At 32.5% G+C, this 20,503-nt stretch overlaps 3 protein-coding genes and 1 non-coding gene across 8 annotated transcripts; 2 read left to right on the forward strand and 2 right to left on the reverse strand.

Moving 5' to 3' along the window:
* Window positions 1-1,897: 1,897 nt before the first annotated feature.
* LOC140810255 (fatty acid amide hydrolase-like) lies at window positions 1,898-9,546 on the forward strand. Of its 2 annotated transcripts, none has more exons than XM_073168138.1 (19): window positions 1,898-2,240; window positions 3,580-3,689; window positions 5,878-5,938; window positions 6,061-6,245; window positions 6,317-6,446; window positions 6,575-6,652; window positions 6,824-6,971; window positions 7,071-7,183; window positions 7,285-7,360; window positions 7,467-7,538; window positions 7,628-7,766; window positions 7,902-7,982; window positions 8,087-8,190; window positions 8,387-8,476; window positions 8,564-8,632; window positions 8,735-8,799; window positions 8,871-8,932; window positions 9,011-9,106; window positions 9,202-9,546. In XM_073168138.1, exons 1-19 carry the CDS (start codon window positions 2,141-2,143, stop codon window positions 9,262-9,264), a joined length of 1,842 nt encoding a protein of 613 aa, XP_073024239.1. In that variant the 5' UTR covers window positions 1,898-2,140; the 3' UTR covers window positions 9,265-9,546. The 2 variants fall into 2 exon arrangements, with proteins under 2 accessions (XP_073024239.1, XP_073024231.1); XM_073168130.1 differs by having other exon boundaries at window positions 8,384-8,476; window positions 9,202-9,545.
* Window positions 9,294-9,365, reverse strand: TRNAQ-UUG (transfer RNA glutamine (anticodon UUG)). Its single transcript has one exon. It is a non-coding gene; the product is annotated as a tRNA-Gln (tRNA).
* Window positions 9,547-9,728: 182 nt separating the features above from the next.
* Window positions 9,729-14,252, reverse strand: LOC140808421 (filament-like plant protein 3). Of its 2 annotated transcripts, XM_073165642.1 has the most exons (5): window positions 14,105-14,249; window positions 13,056-13,353; window positions 12,080-12,260; window positions 10,401-11,581; window positions 9,729-10,232 (listed from the first exon to the last, which is right to left on the reverse strand). In XM_073165642.1, exons 2-5 carry the CDS (start codon window positions 13,167-13,169, stop codon window positions 10,095-10,097), a joined length of 1,614 nt encoding a protein of 537 aa, XP_073021743.1. In that variant the 5' UTR covers window positions 13,170-13,353; window positions 14,105-14,249; the 3' UTR covers window positions 9,729-10,094. The 2 variants fall into 2 exon arrangements, with proteins under 2 accessions (XP_073021743.1, XP_073021694.1); XM_073165593.1 differs by having other exon boundaries at window positions 13,056-14,252.
* Window positions 14,253-16,672: 2,420 nt separating this feature from the next.
* LOC140808588 (protein ARV 2-like) lies at window positions 16,673-20,034 on the forward strand. 3 transcript variants are annotated; one of them, XM_073165783.1, is made up of 10 exons: window positions 16,673-16,860; window positions 16,946-16,993; window positions 17,085-17,174; window positions 17,304-17,349; window positions 17,441-17,523; window positions 17,634-17,728; window positions 18,230-18,296; window positions 18,503-18,578; window positions 19,390-19,612; window positions 19,692-20,034. In XM_073165783.1, exons 1-9 carry the CDS (start codon window positions 16,753-16,755, stop codon window positions 19,497-19,499), a joined length of 723 nt encoding a protein of 240 aa, XP_073021884.1. In that variant the 5' UTR covers window positions 16,673-16,752; the 3' UTR covers window positions 19,500-19,612; window positions 19,692-20,034. The 3 variants fall into 3 exon arrangements, with proteins under 3 accessions (XP_073021884.1, XP_073021963.1, XP_073021810.1); XM_073165862.1 differs by having other exon boundaries at window positions 19,402-19,612; XM_073165709.1 differs by having other exon boundaries at window positions 16,736-16,860; window positions 16,946-17,002.
* Window positions 20,035-20,503: the final 469 nt, after the last annotated feature.

Raw genomic sequence — 20,503 nt, forward strand, 5'->3', positions numbered from 1 at the left:
TGGAAAACAATAAAAATAGAATTAATAGAATAGTAAATTTTACTAAAACCAAAATCACAATATATTTAAATCGAGTGCATATAGCGATTGTCAAATAAAAATTCTATTAATTAACTAAATTATTATAATGATACTAAAATAAAACCCCAAAACTTCTTATTAAATTAAACATCAATTGTACTTTTGATAACTTTTAACTCTTTGCGAATTTTGTGAATTTTATTTAACTTTCTTTATTTTCAGAATAGATATTATACATAGTTAATTTATATAAGAATAGATCATTTGTAAATTAATATTAATGATTAATAATTTCATGTTAAATAAAATTTTAAAATAATATAATTCAAATAAATATGTATAGGAAAACACATATACATAATACTCAGTTAAAACTATCATACATAAAAAATTTAATTTATAATAAATGATAATAAATTATCACTATAATTCATATTTATTATAAGAATTATCTTAATTAAAAAAATTATAAGAATCATCTCATAAATTTAATACAAATATAAATAATTTTCATTCTTTTTAATTTCTCAGTAATTTTTCTTTCTATGAATAAAGTTGAAATAAATTAAACTAATCAAATTATATTGCAAATAAAATATTAGAAAAATTTGTAAAAGAGCCTATAAATTTAAATTATGTGCTCTCAAAGTCTATTTTCATTGGAAAAAGACCATAGAAAAATGATATATGCTCGCATGGTTTTTGTAACACTTGTAGAAAAGTGTAAGCTATTCAATTTATTAAATTAAAAATAAAATAAAGTATCATATTAATATATTTGTCGTTAATTCAAATAAAATAACGAAATAAAATTATTTTTATTTTCAATCTCAATCTTTAAATCAACTAAATAAATAAATGAAACATTAATTAAGTAATGGCGTGTAAAAAGTGTAACGAAGAAAATTCACAAATCAAACTCATGTATTTATAGATATATAGATTTGCTAATTTTTAGCCCCTTGCGGATTTGTTTAACTTTCTCTATTTTTTTAGAATAAATATAAATAGTTAATTTTATATCAGGATGAATCATTTGTAAATTAATATTGATGATTAATATTTCATGTTAAATAAATTTTTAAATAATATCAATCAAATAAATATGTATAGTAAAACACATATAAAAATAAAATAATAAGTAATATACAGTTAAAAATATCATATTTAAACAAAGTTATTTCTAATAAATGAAAATAAATTATCACTATAATTCATATTTATTAAAAGAATTTTTTTCGTTAAAAAATTATTAGGATTATCTAATAAATTTCATTCTTTTTAATTTATCATCAATTTCTCTTTTTAAATTAAAATAAATCAAACTAATCAAATATACGACAAATAAAATATTAGAAAAATTTGTAAAAGAGCATATGAAATCTACATAGTCTCCATGTCTATTTTTATTGAAAAAATAGCATAAAAATAATATTTTCTGATATGTTTTTAATTATATTTGTAGAAAAGTGTAATTTTGATATGACCAAAATTAATCATGACACTTTCCATATGTCCATTTTAAAAATATCCTTCTATTAAATATGATTTCCATCACCAAATCGTGTTGAATTTGCTTCTATTACTTATTACGATGGGACAATAATTAGAGGCAAATTCAACACGATTATAACGATGGGGCAATAATTAGAAGTAAATTCAACACGATTATATATATATATATACCTAACCTTAATTTATCCCCTACCTAAAATCTAGGTGTAAATAATTAAATCGAAATTATAAATTTATTTTATGCTATATCAAGAATAAAAAATAAAATAAATATCCATGAAATATATTTTTCAAATATATATATATATATATATATATATATATATAACATAAAAATACAAGTAAGAAGAGTCGCAAGATTAGTGTGCTTTAGCTCTCTCTCGTTGTCTTCTCTCAACAGAAACATTATTAGAATCGGATTCATTCAACTTCCATTACAGACAATCTTCCATCAATATCATTTCCTAGTCTTCTCCGCCTCCGACTCCACGTCTCCACCCCACCCCACCCCCACCCCCACACACAATATATATCTATAGCTCTCTCTCTATATGTATAGATAGACAGATAGGTTCTTGTTATTCTTGCAAAAGTTTGTGAATTAATGGGGTTTTTGAAGGCGAAAGGCGCGGTTTACAAGCCCGTTTATGAAGTCGATCTCGGCCCCGACAGCGACGAGGTTTACCTCAGAGCCAATGTCAAAGGTAATATTACTCGGTATAGTTAGCGATCACTGCTTTTTTTCCCTGATGTCTGATTTGTTTAGAAATTTAACTTTTTATATTATAAGAATTTGGAAATTTTCATCTTTCCAACATATATATTTTTCCAGAAAATCAAAACTTTGGAAGTTTAGATGATATAAAATTTTTTATGTTGGATTATTATTATGGCATGCATGGATCTCTGTCTGATATATATAATAATATTAAGAACCGGCGAGAGGCAATTATTTTCTTCTAGTTACACTTGCCTATCATTCAATTTTCTTTGCTGCAAAAAGGATTTTCCTGAAGAAAACAGGAACTTTAAATTAGGGGAAATGATTTTTTTCCATTAAATTTTCTACTTTTAGGTTTTCATTCACCACATTTATTTTAAGATTGCTAACGTGACATCTGACAAGTCAGAAATTTTCGATGTCATGTTAATATTTTTTAGTGTCACGTCAACAATTAAATCAAAATAGCTGAAAATTAAAAGTAAGTGTACCAAAATTAGATTCTAAAAGCCGGGTAAAACTCAAAATTTAACAAGTTAGTGGACAACAAAACTATTTTCACCTTAAAAATTAAGAGAGCTTTTCCAGAATAAAGATTTCGGTATACTCAAAAAGAAAAAGAAAAAGAAGAAGCTACAGCTGTATCAATAAGTGAAAAATAAATAGAGAAGTACACGAGAGGTCGACTTGGACAAAACCTCAAGGGGTGGGAAAGAGTCAATCGGTTTTTTTAAGGTTTCGGGTTTATTATTTTGAACCCGGACCCAAAATTATCAGGATATAATTGAGATTATTAAAATATATTTAAAATAAAAAATATTAATATATTAACAGCATCAAACTAAATTATAACTAAAAAATAAATAATTTTATTTTAATTAATACTGATCACTTAGGAACTTTTACCTTATACCTCACCCAATATACGTTTCGGGTTCGGATCCTACCAAAATCCAAAAATTACCCGATCCAGAGTAATTTCGTATTCGATAATCAGAAGCTTAACCTGTATTATAGGTCAATTTAATTTTTGGAATTTATATATAAATAATAGACATGCATGAATTTTCGGAAATTATTTTGTTCTTTATGGTTCATACCAGAACTTCTTGGTACAACAATCTACGTACATAACTACTTTAAATTAATTAAAGTACTGCATTTTCAATCATTTTACTTGTACCATGTTCTCTAAAAAAAACCCAGCAATTTTATTGTCTGCTATTATTGGTAATTGATAATTTTATTTATTTAATTATATATATGCTTATTATTAGTAATTGATAATTTGATTTTTATTGTTTATTTTTGTGGATGTGTAGCTCCTCGAATGGCTGGTCTTTTGATAAAAGTTTTTGCATGGTTTTTGGAGTTACCTATTTTCGGAGGTATATTAATGTACATTTTGAAGAGGAACAATCAATTCCACAAGGTAACACACCCATCTCATTTATATCATTAAAACTTCTGTAAGACGGTCTCACCGGTCGATTTTGTGAGACATATATTTTATTTGAGTTAGTCATAAAAAAATATTGTTTTTATGTCAAAAACATAATATATATATATATATATATATATATATATATATATATATATATATATATAGATATATATATATATATAACAATCATGCAACTATATTAAATATGTAATTTTTAAGAGATAGTATGTCAATTTTTTAAAGTGAATATTAGATGAAACACATTAATTTTCTAAGACAATGTAAATATTTTCGTAAAAATCAATTGTTGTCACAAAATCACGTCAAATTATGTTTTAAGGATCTCTCGCATAATATATTAGTGTGTGTGTCAGTGTGTGTGTGTGTGTATATATATATATATATATATATATATATATATTAAAAAATTTCTATAAATTTTCATTTAGTTCAATGTCAAAATTTATGTAGAATTCGGTTTTTATAAAAAAAATTAAAATATTTTTTCTTTATTTTACTTCCCCCCCTTAGATTTAAGCAGTCATTTTGTATATTTTTGAAAAGATCGTGGTTGCAAGTTTAATAAACTAGTTTATTGTGTGATAGAAATACGGCAAGCAAGAGTAAATGAAAGTTGCTCTCTGCACTAACAACCTTGTCTCTTTCGTTTGGTAAATACAATGAATGCTAGTTCTTAAATTTTTGAACAATGGCGTTACAAATTAATAACACACTTTTTATATAGGTTTTTTGTGAGACGATCTCATAGATAAATCATGCATATATTTACAATAATTAGTAATTCTTTTGACATAAAAAATAATATTTTCAAATACGAGATCTGTCTCACAATATTAACTTATGAGACTGTCTCACAAATTTTTTTTATGATATATGTGTGTGTCGAATTATATTAATATATAATAAGATTTGAAAATATATAGTGTATACATTTTATATAACATATATTTATTTTTATACATTCACTCTGTTGATCTGTTGGAGATGAGATCGATACAGTGTTTGAACGACTGTGGTTTAGAAAGTTTGAGTTACTTATTTATTATCAAAGATATTTTTTAATGAATTCATCACTACGTTTTCGAATATATAATATATCAAACCACTCATAAGGGTATTTGTAGTAAAAAGGCCAAAATATCTTATACATGGAATCAAACAAATTATAATAAATGCAATTAACCACTATATTAATATGTATCTAAATTGTGTGTACCAGTTGTCAGCCTATGATATATTATGGATTATTTTTTATTCACTTTAATATTTATTACCATTTAATTATTTTAAATATAATATCCCTTAATTAAAATGGAGAGTATTAGAACAAATTATGAATTGTTTGTTGACACCACTGTTAGGTAAGGCTACTATTGATGAATTATTTAGGATGCATTTGGTATTTGCTTTTGTTTTAATTTTTAGCCAATCTAGTTCTACTAAAAACAAGTTGATAAATTTAATATCTTTTATAAAAACATTAAATTTATATATTTAGTTATTTACTTTGTTGTCGTTGTCGTTATTATTATTATTATTATTATTATTATTATTATTATTATTATTATTATTATTATTATTATTATTATAAGGCTTAAATTTAAAATAATTATTAACATAAGTAGATAAAAATTAACATATAAGATAACATGTAATATAAAATCTAAATTAGTAGCTGATAATATTTAAGTTAGAGAAGAAGATAACTTGAAAGTGGATAGTATGATATTTGTTGGATAAATGAATAAATTTAAATAATTTATCATTATAATTTTTTTCTGAGTATGTCTCTTGTGAGACGGTCTCACTTATCAGATTGGTCAACCTTACAGATATTCAAATAAAAGTAATACGCTTAGCATAAAAAGTAATACTTTTTTGGCAAAAATAAGAGATCTATCTCACAAAATATGACTCAGTGAGATCGTCTCACATAAGTTTTTACCTTTTTTTTCCCCACAAACTTAAAAAAAAAATCATTATTTTTTTGTTAGTGCAAGGGCTTCTTCAAGAGTAAACTCATTTCTTTATAATCTCACAGTTTGCATTATTTCCCATCATTCTTAATAATTTTCTATTTCCTTTGATAAAACATGCGTTTTCTTGGATGATTTCAAAGAAATTTTTTTCCCAAATAAATGACACTATTTTGCAGCTTGTCTCCTTTGTGGATTTACAAGAACCACCTCTTTTTGTACCTCTGTGCCCACATCAAGGTAAGATGTGCAGCAGTCGAAATCGCTAGCATGCCAAAACAGTCGAAATATGGAGACTGAGCGCTGTATAATATGAAAGACTCGAATATAAATTCTAACGACTTATTGTCTCGTAATTATAGGAATCCAAGAAAAGGAAGTAAAATACTTAGAACATGACATGCCCCCTCCCGAGAGAGCTCAACAGGCCCTGAGTTGTATTGAATCGCCAGAAAATGTACCCAAGACTCAGAAACTTGGTTTCCAGCGTTGGAAGATACTAGAATTTTTCAAAGCATATACCTCAGGGGACTCAACCCCTCTCATGGTGAAAGAAATGCTAAAAAAAACTTTGCACTAGTTATAAAATGTAACGCTAAATTTACCTTCTTTTAACAGGTTGCAGAACGATTCGTAGCCGCTGTGCGTGAATCATCTAGTCCTTCTCTGAATATGTCATTCTTTATCAACTTCTGTGTGGAAGATATTCTAAAGCAGGCGACAGAATCGACTCTTCGGTATAAACAAGGTGTATGATCAAGAATTCATGTTAGAATGATGTAACTAGATTGCTGCTTGAAGTTTTTGAATCAACAGAGGAGTATGGGCTGGGAAACATTGTAAAATCTTGTGTATTTTTCATACATGTTTTTTCAGGTGAACCTATATCGGTTCTAGATGGAGTTTTGGTTGCTGTTAAGGATGAAATAGATTGCATGCCATACCCAACAACAGGTGAGTTTATTGCTAGAATGTTTTCAGTTTTTTTTTTATTTTATAGTCGAGGGATCGTAGTGTACATATTCGGAAAAAATATCGCGAAATTTCTTCTCCTAATGAAACAAATGGTATATAATCTAGTACTCAGAAAATTGTTGGATGAAGTGAAACAATTTGCTGATGCAGGTGGTACAAAGTGGCTGCACAAAGTAAGACAGTGTGAAGACGATGCGTGCTGTGTCAAACGCCTCCGGTTATGTGGTGCCATATTAGTGGGAAAAACAAATATGCATGAGCTTGGGGCTGGAGTCAGTGGGATAAATCCTCATTATGGGTATGCACTTCCTTCAAATTAGTTTTTTTTTTTCAAGTTTTTTTTCTGAGAATTTTTATGAATAATTGATGCTGATTAGTCCTTCTCTCGTCATTAAAGGCCAGCAAGAAACCCGTATAATCGAAACATGATTACTGGAGGCTCTTCCAGTGGATCTGCTGCTGTGGTTGCTGCTGGATTGTGCCCTGTTGCACTAGGTGTCGATGGAGGAGGTAAACTAAACTTACTGTGCTTCTAGTTGCAATATATAGTATGAAACAATGATCTATTGTAAAAATCCACGTCCTCGAGCAAACTTTATTGTTCTGCATAGGATCTGTAAGACTTCCAGCAGCTCTTTGTGGCGTTGTTGGCCTGAAACCTACATTCTCACGTGTGCCACATGAGGGGTATTAAACACATCTTTCTTATGCTTATTTGCTATTTAGTTGCGATATGGTTCTTGAGAAATTTTGTGCTTCCATTCTGACTTTAGGACTTATGTTAAATTTTCAGTGTTCTTCCCCTGAACTACACAGTTGGGATGGTTGGGATTCTTGCAGCAAGTGTTGAGGATGCACTTTTAGTGTCAGTTTCTTGGTTTTGCCGACAAATTTTTCTTTTAGCTCATGCTGGATTTCATCTGTCATATTTGATAAAAAGTTCAAAAACTTCAGTTATGCAGCGATTAGCGGCAATCTTACATCCGATCAAAATGGTGTGACAGCTGTACCTGACCAACCTAAACTACCTCTGCCTCTGCTGAAATCTGCTGACTACACGTCCTATGACATCAAAATGGCGCGATATGGAAAGGTTTTTGATAATTTCTTCCCATTCTTCATTCCTAAAATGACATAAGATATCAATATCTTCATTTCCTTGCCTTTAAATTAACATCTAAACTCAATTTTTTTAGCCTATATTAACATCTTTTCTGTGTTCTCTCAGTGGTTTGATGACTGCAGTGATGATATCAAAGTCTGCTGCTCTAATGCGGTGACCAGACTATCAGACAAATATGGGTGGAAGGTATAAAATTCCAAATATAATCCTTAATTTCTAAATTTATTTAGCAGACAAAACCAAGAATTCAGCTTACTCTCCACCGGTTTAATCGCCTCGTGCAATTTAAGATTGTAGATGTAACGATACCAGAACTAGAGGTCATGCGCTTGGCGCATTATGTCACAATAGGATCAGAGTGCAGCTCCTCAATGTCAAGATACTCACAGAATCTGTGAGTGTTCTGTTTTACCGTTATTTCTATTCAAGCGATAAGTGAATAAATTAAGGCCACATACTTTTTGTATAGCATTATTCTTGAAATATGAGATCCTTAGATAATCATAGGCTTCTTTCAGATTAACGTGTATTAGTTTTCTAGACATAAAATATACTTTGACACAACAAGGATTGATCAAATATATCAGGAGTAAGGCAGAAATGGGTTGGGATGTTCGGTTCGGACTTTCTGCATATGGTTCTTTCGACAGCCAAGAATACTTAAACGCACAAAGAATCAGGTAGCATTAGCTTAGCAGATGTTCTTGATTTTATAAGCTCGATATTCTTTGAAGATCATTTACTATTTCAGCAATAAACCAACGCAGGAATCGGCAGCTTCAGTTCCATGAAAAGATATTTTCGATGGCGGATATCATTGTTACTCCAACCGTGGGGTATCACTGCTAAAACCTTTCTCCTCCCGATTCAACAAAAAATGTTCGAGTAAAAGATTTTAGAAGGGTTGTTTTTGTAATGCATGAACACTTCTTTGCCAGTGTGACTGCATATGATATAAAGGATGACGCCACAAGAACCGGTGAGCTAGACTACATAAATGGAGGTAAATTCAACACTGATTTAATCAAGATAGAAAATTTTGCGCACTGGATATTAACAGTCAAAATATTTTAGCTGCATTAGTCCGGTACCAGGTGGCTGGAAATTTTCTTGGTTTGCCAGCAGTAACTGTCCCAGTGAGTTAACAAAAGCATCAAGATCCTTAAATTTTTATTCACAAAATGTAATCTTAGAACCAGAAACAAATTTGACAGGTCGGATACGATCAATCTAGCTTGCCTATCGGCCTTCAGTTCATCGGGAAACCGTGGTCTGAATCACTTCTAATTCATGTTGCTTATGCTATGCAGGTGCGTAACACAAATTTACGATATGGAATTTGGTCAAAATGGTTTCATGTAAAAAATTTGAGTTTACTAAATAAAGTATGATTCTTGTTCTTCAGGCACTTTGCCTCTCGGAACAAAAGAAACCAGAGATTTTCTATGATATGCTCTGCAAGGATTAAATATGAAACTGGAGGAAGAAAAATGTAAAAGGTCCTACCGGGAGTCGAACCCAGGTCGCTGGATTCAAAGTCCAGAGTGCTAACCACTACACCATAGAACCAACATGTTTCCTCAAATCTTTGAACTTTTATGATTTTTTTTTGGTTATCAAATTGAAACAATGAAATACATTGCTCGTCTTGAGATACATAGGAGAATTGTTGTACGAGGTACCAACATGAATCGATTACCATAAGTGGAAAGATTGCCATTTGCCTGTAACTCGAAAAGGTACGGAACTGTTCTTGAAATATTCGAAATAATTAAACTAACCGACCCCCTAAAATTAATAACAAGTTTCTCAAATAAAGTTCGATTTAGTCGACTTGCTTCGTGTGCGCATAACTAATGACAGTCTCTAAATACCCCTGATAACAATAACTAAATACATAAAGAAGCCATTTGCTGACATTTCTTGAGTAAATGATGCAAAAATTGAATGTGAGATTATATTAACCAGAATGTCTAATTCTGTAAAACATGTTTGGTACTGAAACTATGTACATCACTACACCTTGTGAGGTGAAGAAAAAGCAACTGAAAAAAAATGTTCTTGAAGAACATAACATCAGCGGTGCTCTCAACAGTGTTTGGATAGTGCTTCCTAGTTTCAAAATCAAATTCGCCTCATTTTCTTGATTTCTATCTCATCTCTTTAGTCCAACAAAAACTTGTACCCACTTGAGAGACATTCCTCGTAAAGATCTCTCTAGTGGGTACGGTAACTGGCTTTAGGCATTAGAACTATGGAGCAGAAGCTTCAAAAATTAACCTTGGTTCCAGCACTCCTTTATGGGATTTGTATAGATTCTTCTGAGTCGATTGAGAAGTCATCTAATGTAGCTAGAATTTTCAGCTGTCGGTCAAGAGAAGCGATTGTCTTTTGACATTCGGCATATTTACTCTTAGCCGCTGCCAGTTCTTTATCCTAAGACCAACATCAATAGACAGACTCATCAATTTAGTGGATATAGTAAAATCCGACAGTTTATATGATGCAAAAATAATAAATAAATACTATGACACAAACTGAATATGGCGGTGCAATAGTTAAATGAACCACTAAGTGGGAGCAAGAACGTATTGAGTAGCCAACCTGAACGATCCTGAACTCTTCAACCATTGCTGATCTCTGGGACTTATAATCAAATTTCATTCTTGATAACTCAATTTCCAATTCCTTTGAAAAATTTCTTTCTTTTTCGACCTCATTTTTTAACGAACAAATAGTTGAATGCATAGTTTCTATATCAAGTTCAAGGCTTGTCAAGTGCTCATGCTTTTCTTTCACGAATTCAATTTCTTTCTGGGAAGCCCTCTTTTCTTCATCAGCGACAGCCAGCTCAGTGCTCAAGTTCGACAATTTTACCTCTGATTGCTTGAGTTGATCCTCTGATGTTTTAAGCTGAATACGACAATCATTAAGAGCCACCTCCAAATTCTTTTTCTCCATTTCTATCTTTTCTAAATTCTCTTCCAGCTCAGCCGTTCGATTGATCATGGCTTCCAGATCATCTTTCAAATGATCTTCTCGACTATTGATCACGGTGTTCGAGTTGTTTCCACCTTGTGTTACAGGTAGTGCCACAATCTTCTCCATCTCAAGAAAGTCATCCATGAGATCAATCTCAGCAGAAGGAATTATAAGACTCCTTTCAAAAGTTCTTTCATTCTTAAACTGTCCCTCTTCTGTCACTGACGCAAGTGACCAAGATTCGGGGCGGCATGTCTCACCACCAATAGACTCTAATCCACTAGTTTCACAGCTGCAATTCTCGAAAACCGGTGTTTTCTCTTCAACACCTGACCAGTGATCATTACCCGGTGTTGCTTTACAAATCACTGCCTTTAGCCTACGGCATTCTGCTTCAAGTTTGACAATCTTTTTCACACATTCAAGATGTTGTTTACTAGCAGATTCAGCAGCATGGGTGCTGAGATCTCTCTCACAGGTCCTTAGTTCCAGTTCTTCGGTTTTGGAAACAAGCTCGAGCTTAAGGATCGAGTTCTCTTTCTCTGCAGCTTCAAGCTTACAGAACATGTCAGCAAGCTGGTTCTCAAGTTCAGATTTTGTCGAATCCCAGTCACGAGTTTTATTGGTAATAATATCACAAATCTTCTGGTCTTGGTCTTCTCGTGCTTGTCGAAGCTGTCTCAAACATTCTTTAAGAGCTCCATCAAGATGGCCGACACGTTCTTCAAGGATCGAATTCTTCTGAGTTAAGGCTTCAGTTTGTTTCTTCAAAATTGATACCTCTTTCTCAGCCTTTTCCCACCCTGGTATATGAGCTCAAATTAAAATCGATTCCAGAACTGGATAAAGATATTTTTCTAACCATAATGGCGTGTCCTTACTCATATTAGGCTAGCTATTAGTTAGATCATGTTACATGTAACCACACTTTGCCCCTTTCTCAGAACTATTTTTTTGCACATTAAGTACATAAGTGCTAAGAATTGTAATAGAGTCTCTCTATTCCATCGCAGCCGACAGTATTTTAATTCCAACATTTAGTTCTTGAAAATACATCATGAAAGTGATTAGTTTTCCTCTGTTATTTCAGGAAAAAAATAATCACTAATCACGAGGAAACACATGTTCTTGTTGTCATTCTCATTTTCTTTTTTGCCCCCAAAAATCCTGGCAACCACCCCCATCCAACCCCTTATTCCGGCACACTTTTCCGCTCTCAGATTTCTGGATGCCCCTGCAAATGCATGCAAGCAAACACAAACAGATTCCAACTGAGAAAGGATGTGAAATAGGGATAATACCTGTGACAGCTTCCTCTGCAACTTTGGCATGTTGCTTAACCAAGTCTTCTTTGGTGCAGACATCAAGAAGAGCTTCAGATAGTTTCTCTGACAAAGTCTTCAAACTATCATTACGGTCTGCATCACCAGGTATGGTTTTAGACGTGACTTCATGGGATTGCATGTTTTGATTTGCCAGACCCTGTGCAACAACCAAAAATAAGTCACTCTCACTAGTCCATCAAAAAATCCCCTTAGGGAAAACAAATATTCAGTAGCTACTATACAGTCACATGAAATTCCTTTTTTTCCTCCCATCCTAGTAGATAATACACATCCGTTGACAAGTAGTTTCATGAACAGATGGACAGAGATAGAAAAACAGTTTCCTTGGCTTGAATGGATGATAAGGTCTTTATGGATTTATGCATGGATTCACATACGCATGATTCATATTGTATTCAGACACCAACTAGTGATTGCAAGAATCATCCTGAGTGCATGTGTCAATAATTGAAGATAGATACTAATAATAGAACAGGAACAAACACTGTCCAGAATAGAAAAGCAAGAGGCTATCACTTGCCCTCCAGCTGATGTGGATCCATGTTGTTCAAAGTTAAACTAGCACTTGAATCTAGATTTCATGACACTTAACTGTGAACAAAACATAAATTTTCTACCAATTCAAGAATTCAAAAGGTTATGATTATTCATTCCGTGTACATTGTGAGAGTCCAAGTAGTAACCAAACAAGTGTGCCCGAAAACATGTCAGCTATACACATAATTATCCATTTGTGGTATCTGCTTTCCACAAGGTCCTGAAAGAGAACTAATGAAAGCGAAACATGGGAATCCATAACCTAGAATCAACAAACTTGATTCATTATTTTGCGGATGTAAAAGGCTGAAGTTGAAAACCAAAATGAGATTATGAAACAGATGAAAGTATAGGAATTTTGAGGTCAAATATATTTGAGGCAAAATTGGTTTACCTGATCATCAGAAAATTTTTCTGAATGAGATGACATTGATCCTGAGCTCTCAGTTTCACCACTGGGACTTTTTTCAGAAGACTTACGCCGCCACAGCCAACTCCTCCGGTCCATCTAAGGGACAAAACAACTATACCCCTCTCTTATTCAAGCTTCATCTCCTATTTCAAACTCATTTTGCCACCACAAGTCAACATCACTTTTACAACAAGTTGACACCACTTTTACACAGAACACCACAATGCAAATTAATGAAGCCTCCAATCATATTCCCAACTCAACTCTCTTCAAATCACTCCTTGAGAAGAACAAAAACGTGCATATCAGGAATAAAAGATTTCAGGAACCCATTTACAGATCAAAATGATCAACCAAACCCATCACAAATTCAGCTCAAAACACCGCAAAAAAGATATGCAGGAAGGATATATTTCTTCCAAATTATCATCAACATAAATAAAAGGCAGAATGGAAATTTCGGGTGAAAAGTCCAACTTCGCTTAAAATCCACTTTTGAACCAACCAACCAACCAACCATCAAGAAAAATATGGAATGTTTCTCGAATTCAATTAGTCCAACAACACGCTGATTTGAGACTTGACCTATTTCGGACAACAAATCCACACAGGTACTTAAAGCTCAAAACTTTGGACACCTAATCTGATGGGCACCTCTCAATTCCTCACCACTATAAAACAAACAGACACACACATGATGGGGATCAGCAGTGATACAGCTCGGAACTTGTGGGCACTGCCCCCATAGCTATCTCCAAAAAAGACTCGTATATAAGAGTGACCCACCCACATCAAATCATAGATTTCATCTTCAACACTGACACAGAAGACCCACAAAAGAATTAATGCAAAAAAGGCCTCACGCCCCCGCACCCCACTGGAAGAGCTCCGTCAATTCAATTTTATTCTTTTATTCAAAGAAAATGTACATAACTTCCAACGAACAACATGGACGGGTTGATCAACCAAAAACTGATGCTTTCTTGTGGTAAAAATGAAATGTTAAACTTCTTAAAATAATTAATGTTGACCCTTTACGAATATGGCCGAAAAAGCGTGTGAAGTTTTGAGGAAAGCCGATTCTGTTGTCTTCCCCTCGACGAAAGCTTGGCCTAATTCGCCATCCCAGGTTGCCAGTGGTTCATGTGATATGGTCCCCGTCCTCATATTGCTTACACAGTTGATAATTCATCAATTTAAACAAAACATTAAAAAAGTTTTGTATATATATAGGGAGGTGGTATCAATCGTATTAAGATCAATAGGCCGCAATATAGTTTAATCCAGCCCACATGTTATATTTTGGGCTTAGGTTTAAGATTTGTCAAAGGGGCCATAATATGTTTTCTTTATATTACCCAAATCAAAGAAAATTTAAATAATATTAATATCGATGATGAGCTAACATTCAATGTGTAATTTTTTTTTTCATTCATCTCATCTATTTCCACTTTCGTATTCGAAAGAGACATATTTCGTGTTGTGATATAGAATATGGCAACATATACCACTGCGGTGCATGTAATTTCAGCATACACATTGACTGCACTCGTCTTTTTAGAATATTGACCCACAAGTTCGATGATCATTCCCTCACTCTAATCTTTGTATCTTCTTTATATAGTGCCGATCACATTTACGAAATCTGTGAAGAAGACATCGATCTCAAGTATTGGGGCACTACGAAAGTTCCTTGTTCATCGACTTTGGTAAGGACGATGAATGTTTGCAGACAAACTTGTGGGTATTACCACAAAATCATCGAGGGGTTTAAAGATGTGACAAATTGTGATTTTTGGATTCATTTAAATTGTGATTAATCTTCTGATGCAATAGCTCCATCCCGCCATGGTAGCCAGTTGAAGCCCTTTTTTCTCATATTGGAAATGGTCATGTAAAACATCAAATAGTGAATCTACTTTTTGCTAGAGAATTTATGTGATCAAGCATAATTTACTTTATTGTGCAGTAATTAATATCCATATTCGTATATTAAATTAAAATATTTTATTGTTAAATATTTTTGTATAAAAAATCTAAAGATGTGTTTGAAGGGTAATGACCTAATTAGATTGGCAAATTAAGCACAATTTAGTATTCAACTCATTGTTAAAGCTTAAATTGTTTGCAAAATTCAAGCCCGTTGGACACTTTTAAAAATTCTATAAACAGGGTACGACTCTTATTATTCAAAGTATATTCTATTTTTGATTTATTCAATGTACATTCTCATTTTCTGCTAAATATATTTAGTTTTAAGATATTTTCTTTAAACTGGGTATTGACTTAAATATCGAAATGTCTACGCTGGAAACTCTCTTAACGTGTTTGACGAGTGTTCGTGACCCAGATGAATTCTCACCAAGTTAGCTTTAAATTGTCTATGTGGAATGGGCTCGTTTATCTGTCTAGTTGGCCAGTCTTCATACATCCCGGTCTACACAATACATTTATCTTAGCTGCATGAATATTAAAAAGACAGACTTTGTAAACGATTTTTATCAGCTTTTCATATTTCGTTAAAACAATTATTTAAAAAATATGATGTTTTTTGTTATTTTAAATTGATGATTTATTTCAATAATTTTCTATTTTAAGAGTGATATAATCATTTATTTAATTTAAAATTCTAAAAGTATAGATAAAAATATATTTTATTGATTTTTTTAAAATAGATGAGATATGATCGTTTGAAGTAATTTAAAAATATAACATATGCCTTCACGATACCACTCTTGTATTTTTGTTGTCTTTCAAGGAAAAAACTTGTACTTTCACTTTAGATAAGAAAAAAAAATTGTTATCTTTATTTAAATTTTATCTAAAACGATATAAATTTTTTTACATAATAATTTTTAATAACAATATTTAAAATTTAGATATATTTATTATAATACTAATAAATTTAAATGATTGTTTACTAATTTTAATTTTTAATTATATAATATATTCTTACGTGTGCATGACACGAGTGAAATATTAGTTCTCTTTTAAAATGGAGTATTTTTTCCCAATTTATATTTTGAGTGTTCTAATTGAGCTCCGATAAATTTTTGAGGACAAAATTGTCAATAAACTGAGCAAATTACAAAAAATACACTTCGAGAATTCTGATTTCACAGTAGGCAGTAGCAAACGAGAACCGGCGGAGACGATGGTGGTTGTGTTGTAGCCTGAGTTGCGTTCATTTTTCACGCTTCTTCTCTAAAGTATGCTTTGTTTCTTGTTAAAGTTTGATCCTTTACGAATTGAAGTTTAATCTGTTGAATTGGGGGTTTCTACGGAAATTTGGAATCACGGGTTTGGATTCTTCCTGTCAGGGCTTGAGATCAATCCGTGAAATGACTCTTTATTAGCCTTCAGATATATAGAGTTCATTCTTGTTACTTCTTGCTAATGTATGTATCTTGCTTTTCGATTCAAACTGTTTCAAATGATAATTGTGTTAGTTCTTCCTATAACTTGTTGTATTTTATTTAAATTTACCTTTTAAGATATTATTGCTGTATTTTTTTTTCCTGAATCAAGAAGTTGTTTTTGCTCAAGCAAGTTGCAAAGGTATAAAATTTTCGTTCAAATCTGACTGAATCCACCCACAGGTTGCTAGTTTCTGTTCTTGATTTCCGCTGACGAATTTTCACCGCCATTCTTTGAAGGGGAAAAAAAGAAGAAGCAAAAAATGAATGCTGATGGTTGTACTAACAGATTCAGATGTGTGCAGTGTGGGTTCCCCATTGACACGCTTTACATTCAGTACTCTCCAGGAAATATCCGGCTCATGAAATGTGTAATAAAAATTTTCCCATTTTTTCTATTTAATGTTTTAACTTCAGTTTTCTGATTCTTTTCTTACAATTACTTTTAACTGTTAGGAATACTGCAAAGTTGTTGCTGATGAGTACATTGAGTGTGAAGTCATGGTAAATAAAGTAAAGAAACCAGAATTAACAGTTCTCATATTAAGTTTCAAAATATATTTTTTTGTAATTTTCTCTCTTATCTATAATGTAGATCCTTATAATCGATTTGATTCTGCACAAGCCACAAGCTTATCGACATCTGTTTTTCAATAGATTTTCTAAAGAGACTGTGAATTTTCAGGTTCGTATTTCTTTTTTAACTTAGTTATTTGCTTGAAGGACCTTATAGACAGATTTCAGATTTGAGTAGTTTTGACTAGTGTTGTGTGTACTAATGTAAAAGACAAATTTGGATTTCCAACTGTTGCAGGGCTTGTTATGGAAATCAGTTTTGGCATTCGTTCTTCTGGACATCTGTATCCATGGTTTAAATGTTATAATTATTATTTGCAAGAATAGTCTGTGGATTAAAATTATGTATGATATCCTAAGCCTTAGCTGTACTAGACAGAATGTGGACTTTGAGGATGAATGAGAATGATTGGACTTTGCCAGCGACAGTTGTTTCATTTCTTCTGGATTTTGGTAAGGTATGTTACAGAATTGTATGTTGGTTAATTTGATGTCAACTCTTTTCGTGTTCAGTTTTTAGTAGGACGATGGATATATACATTCTTTTATGTAATAAGTTGTATCACAGATGTTCACTCGTGTTGTCCTTGAGAACCTCATCTTTCTTGCTGTGATGATTCATGGCACTGGAAAATTGCAGATCGCATCTGCTAGAGCTTTTGGGTAATATTTTCTTGAATTACTGATCTTTCCATTTTCTCCACTGCTGTGGGTTACTAGCTGACACATTACAGACTCCTCTTGCATCTTTTCCATTTTCCTTTTATGTTTGTGGAACTGACTTTGGATGGTTTAATTTTTTGCTGGGCTTTTTGTTTTTTTTTTAAAACACGAAATTCGGAAGACTAGAAGAATTGTGTAGTGTACACGCTTGTTGATCTTATATGTCCATATGTCCATGGTGGCTTAAATTTTGAAAAACGTAGTGAATTACTACTGATTTTTTGTTTCTAGTTTGAAGCACAGTGTAAAGTATCCAACTGAAATGTTAAATTTGATGGAAATATGTTGCACCAAGTGGTCGATAGCTACTACTTCAATTAGATTAAGGTTGCAAAGTTTTATGACTCTTCTTTAATTATGTCTCTTTCCTTTCTGACCATTGCATGCTTCTCCCTAAAAAAGATTAGCTAAAATTGAGTCACTTGTACTTTGATTCTACAGGTGGAAAGAGGTCTCTCTTATAGTCATCATTTCAAGTTACTTCAAGATCTTTCTCATGGCCATGATGGTATGTTTCATTATTATATTTGATCTCATGTTGATATAATTTAAAAACAAACTTTGGTGAGACCTTTTTCCCATTATGATATTGCGAAGTACCTTTTTTCACTCCAAAGACAACGTTTGGTATGACTAATTAATTTTACGTGATGTATTTTACTTATGAGTGGGTATTTTGTTGTATTATCTTTCATCAAACTTTTTATTTTGTAGGTATGGAAGTTCCCGTCCTCTGTGATTTTCATCATTGACATGTTTGTCATGTCATCAAATTATGTGGCCTTGAAAGGTAAAAATAATGGATTTGGATTGCATTAACACATTGTAAAAAACATCAAATGAACATGGGTTGGTGGAACTGATAAATGGAGTTTAGAGTTTTTATATAATCCAGTTTGTTTTAAGAACAGAAGTATGTATAATGATGTGGAGTTGCTTCATGAAAATTACTAGTATTTCACCCCTGATATCAATTAATTAGCAATTAACAGTTCAAATATGGCCATGATTGAATAATGCGGTAAAAAATCATTCACTCTTTTTCTTTTCTGTTTTTTGTGGCACACTTCCTCTGATGTGGCTGATTAGTTGAGGGCAAGCGAGAGATAGTTTAACATCTGTAGCCATGTTAGTATTGCATAAAGGTTCCAATGTTATCTTTTTGCTTTTTTATTAATAAAAGGCAAAAGATGAAATTTTTTTATTGTTGAACATGGGCTTCCCAAATAAATTCTAGAATAAACTTTCTTTGTAATCTTGCTGATAGTTCTCTCCCCTTCCGGCCATCATCTGACCCTTTCTCTCTCCCTCTCTCTTGTGTGCTACATCCTCAATTGGTGTTTTCCTTTGCTGAATAATGTTTACAATGGTTTGCTACAAGCTTGTTCACCTGGGGTACATGTTATTCATACCCATGACCTGCCATTTGGCATTGAAGATCATAAGCACATAGAATTGTTTTGCCTTAAAATGTTACTATTAATAATGATATTTTTTACAGCTGGACTTGTGTGCCTAGAATTGGCCATCATTTACACACATAGTTCATATAATTTCTTTGAGTTAGTTGTCAATCTTAAGATATGCTGATTAACTATCAGTTGTTGAAGCAGTGATCACCGACTCAATGATGATGAGATGCTTGACAGTTTGCCTTGTGGCTCATGGTTTAAAGTTTTTATCCTGTCAAGGACTTATTGTCCAATGTTAGACCTCACATGTACCTTGATGCTATTGAGAGCCATGGCAACAAGCTGCTGCAGTTTGGTCTTCCCAGTGCATTGTTGGAGAAACTAACAGATGGGCTGCCTCTTCCATTGTAAGGCAAAGCTGCTCAACTTTTTGGTTGTGGCGCGAAGCTTTATTCCTTTACTTTATAATGCTATCACTGTTTCTTGAGTAGTTGACCTCGAAAGCAAGGTGAACGCCTCTCTAGTTCCTAAGGCTTGATGGGTTTGAAATTGCTATCTCAGACTGAAAACGCTGTTCTTTACGAGCGGTACTACCTACTTTAATGGACGAGAAGATGATGAAAATCTGGATGATGTTGGGATTTGTTGCGCTTCTGTTGAACGCTTTTGCCCCAGAAGATGCATTTTACATTTATATACATGATAACTGTATTTTGAGTTGTTCCTGAGTAATATTTTTTCTCCTCTTTTGCTTGCTTATTGAGGTTCGAAGTATTGAAACATTTGTATGCATTTTTACCTGAATATTTAAGCCATGCTTGTTGACTTGTACCATGTGTATCTCTACGACTCTACCCTTGGCTTCCAATTTTGTACAACTCAACACAGTTCACTAGTTGAGATTTGGAAAAAAACACACAAAAAAATCTGTCCCTGATTTTTGTACAATTTTCACACCTTCACCACTGCTTTCTCATATTTCCACTGTCACAATCTTTCAGAATCATACACGAATGCTGCTTAAAATAGACGAGAAGTTGGACCAGAACAAACAATTTCTCATTAAAAAACATGCTAGAAATTAGAGCATGAAACTCATCTTCTACCTCATTATGACACCACTCCTCCATTTTCACGTTTCAAACCATTTCTCATTAAAAAATATGCTGCTTGTACGGCTTTCGTACACGAGGATAGGCTCTCCGAACAGAATTTCACTTCCAAAAGCTATGCCAAGTGATACCTAAGCAAGGAGAAACGATGTTTGGAGTTGGGAATGGACAAATGACCAATCGCCTCTCAT

Source organism: Primulina eburnea, chromosome 1 (assembly GCF_022965805.1).
Source record: "Primulina eburnea isolate SZY01 chromosome 1, ASM2296580v1, whole genome shotgun sequence".
In the NCBI taxonomy this organism is placed as follows: Eukaryota; Viridiplantae; Streptophyta; class Magnoliopsida; order Lamiales; family Gesneriaceae; genus Primulina; species Primulina eburnea.

What these genes read in the sequence shown, in the direction of transcription:
- LOC140810255 (XM_073168130.1), top strand. Translation starts at nt 2,141, where the DNA reads ATGGGGTTTTTGAAGGCGAAAGGCGCGGTTTACAAGCCCGTTTATGAA. An exon ending in ACCTCTGTGCCCACATCAAG is followed by an intron (nt 5,939 to 6,060) that starts GTAAGATGTGCA and finishes TCGTAATTATAG; the next exon opens with GAATCCAAGAAAAGGAAGTA. An exon ending in GGGATAAATCCTCATTATGG is followed by an intron (nt 6,972 to 7,070) that starts GTATGCACTTCC and finishes TCGTCATTAAAG; the next exon opens with GCCAGCAAGAAACCCGTATA.
- LOC140808421 (XM_073165593.1), bottom strand. Translation starts at nt 13,169, where the DNA reads ATGGACCGGAGGAGTTGGCTGTGGCGGCGTAAGTCTTCTGAAAAAAGT. An exon ending in AAAAATTTTCTGATGATCAG is followed by an intron (nt 12,261 to 13,055) that starts GTAAACCAATTT and finishes GTTGTTGCACAG; the next exon opens with GGTCTGGCAAATCAAAACAT. An exon ending in TGCAGAGGAAGCTGTCACAG is followed by an intron (nt 11,582 to 12,079) that starts GTATTATCCCTA and finishes CTCATATACCAG; the next exon opens with GGTGGGAAAAGGCTGAGAAA.
- LOC140808588 (XM_073165709.1), top strand. Translation starts at nt 16,753, where the DNA reads ATGAATGCTGATGGTTGTACTAACAGATTCAGATGTGTGCAGTGTGGG. An exon ending in AAGAGACTGTGAATTTTCAG is followed by an intron (nt 17,175 to 17,303) that starts GTTCGTATTTCT and finishes CAACTGTTGCAG; the next exon opens with GGCTTGTTATGGAAATCAGT. An exon ending in GCATCTGCTAGAGCTTTTGG is followed by an intron (nt 17,729 to 18,229) that starts GTAATATTTTCT and finishes TTGATTCTACAG; the next exon opens with GTGGAAAGAGGTCTCTCTTA.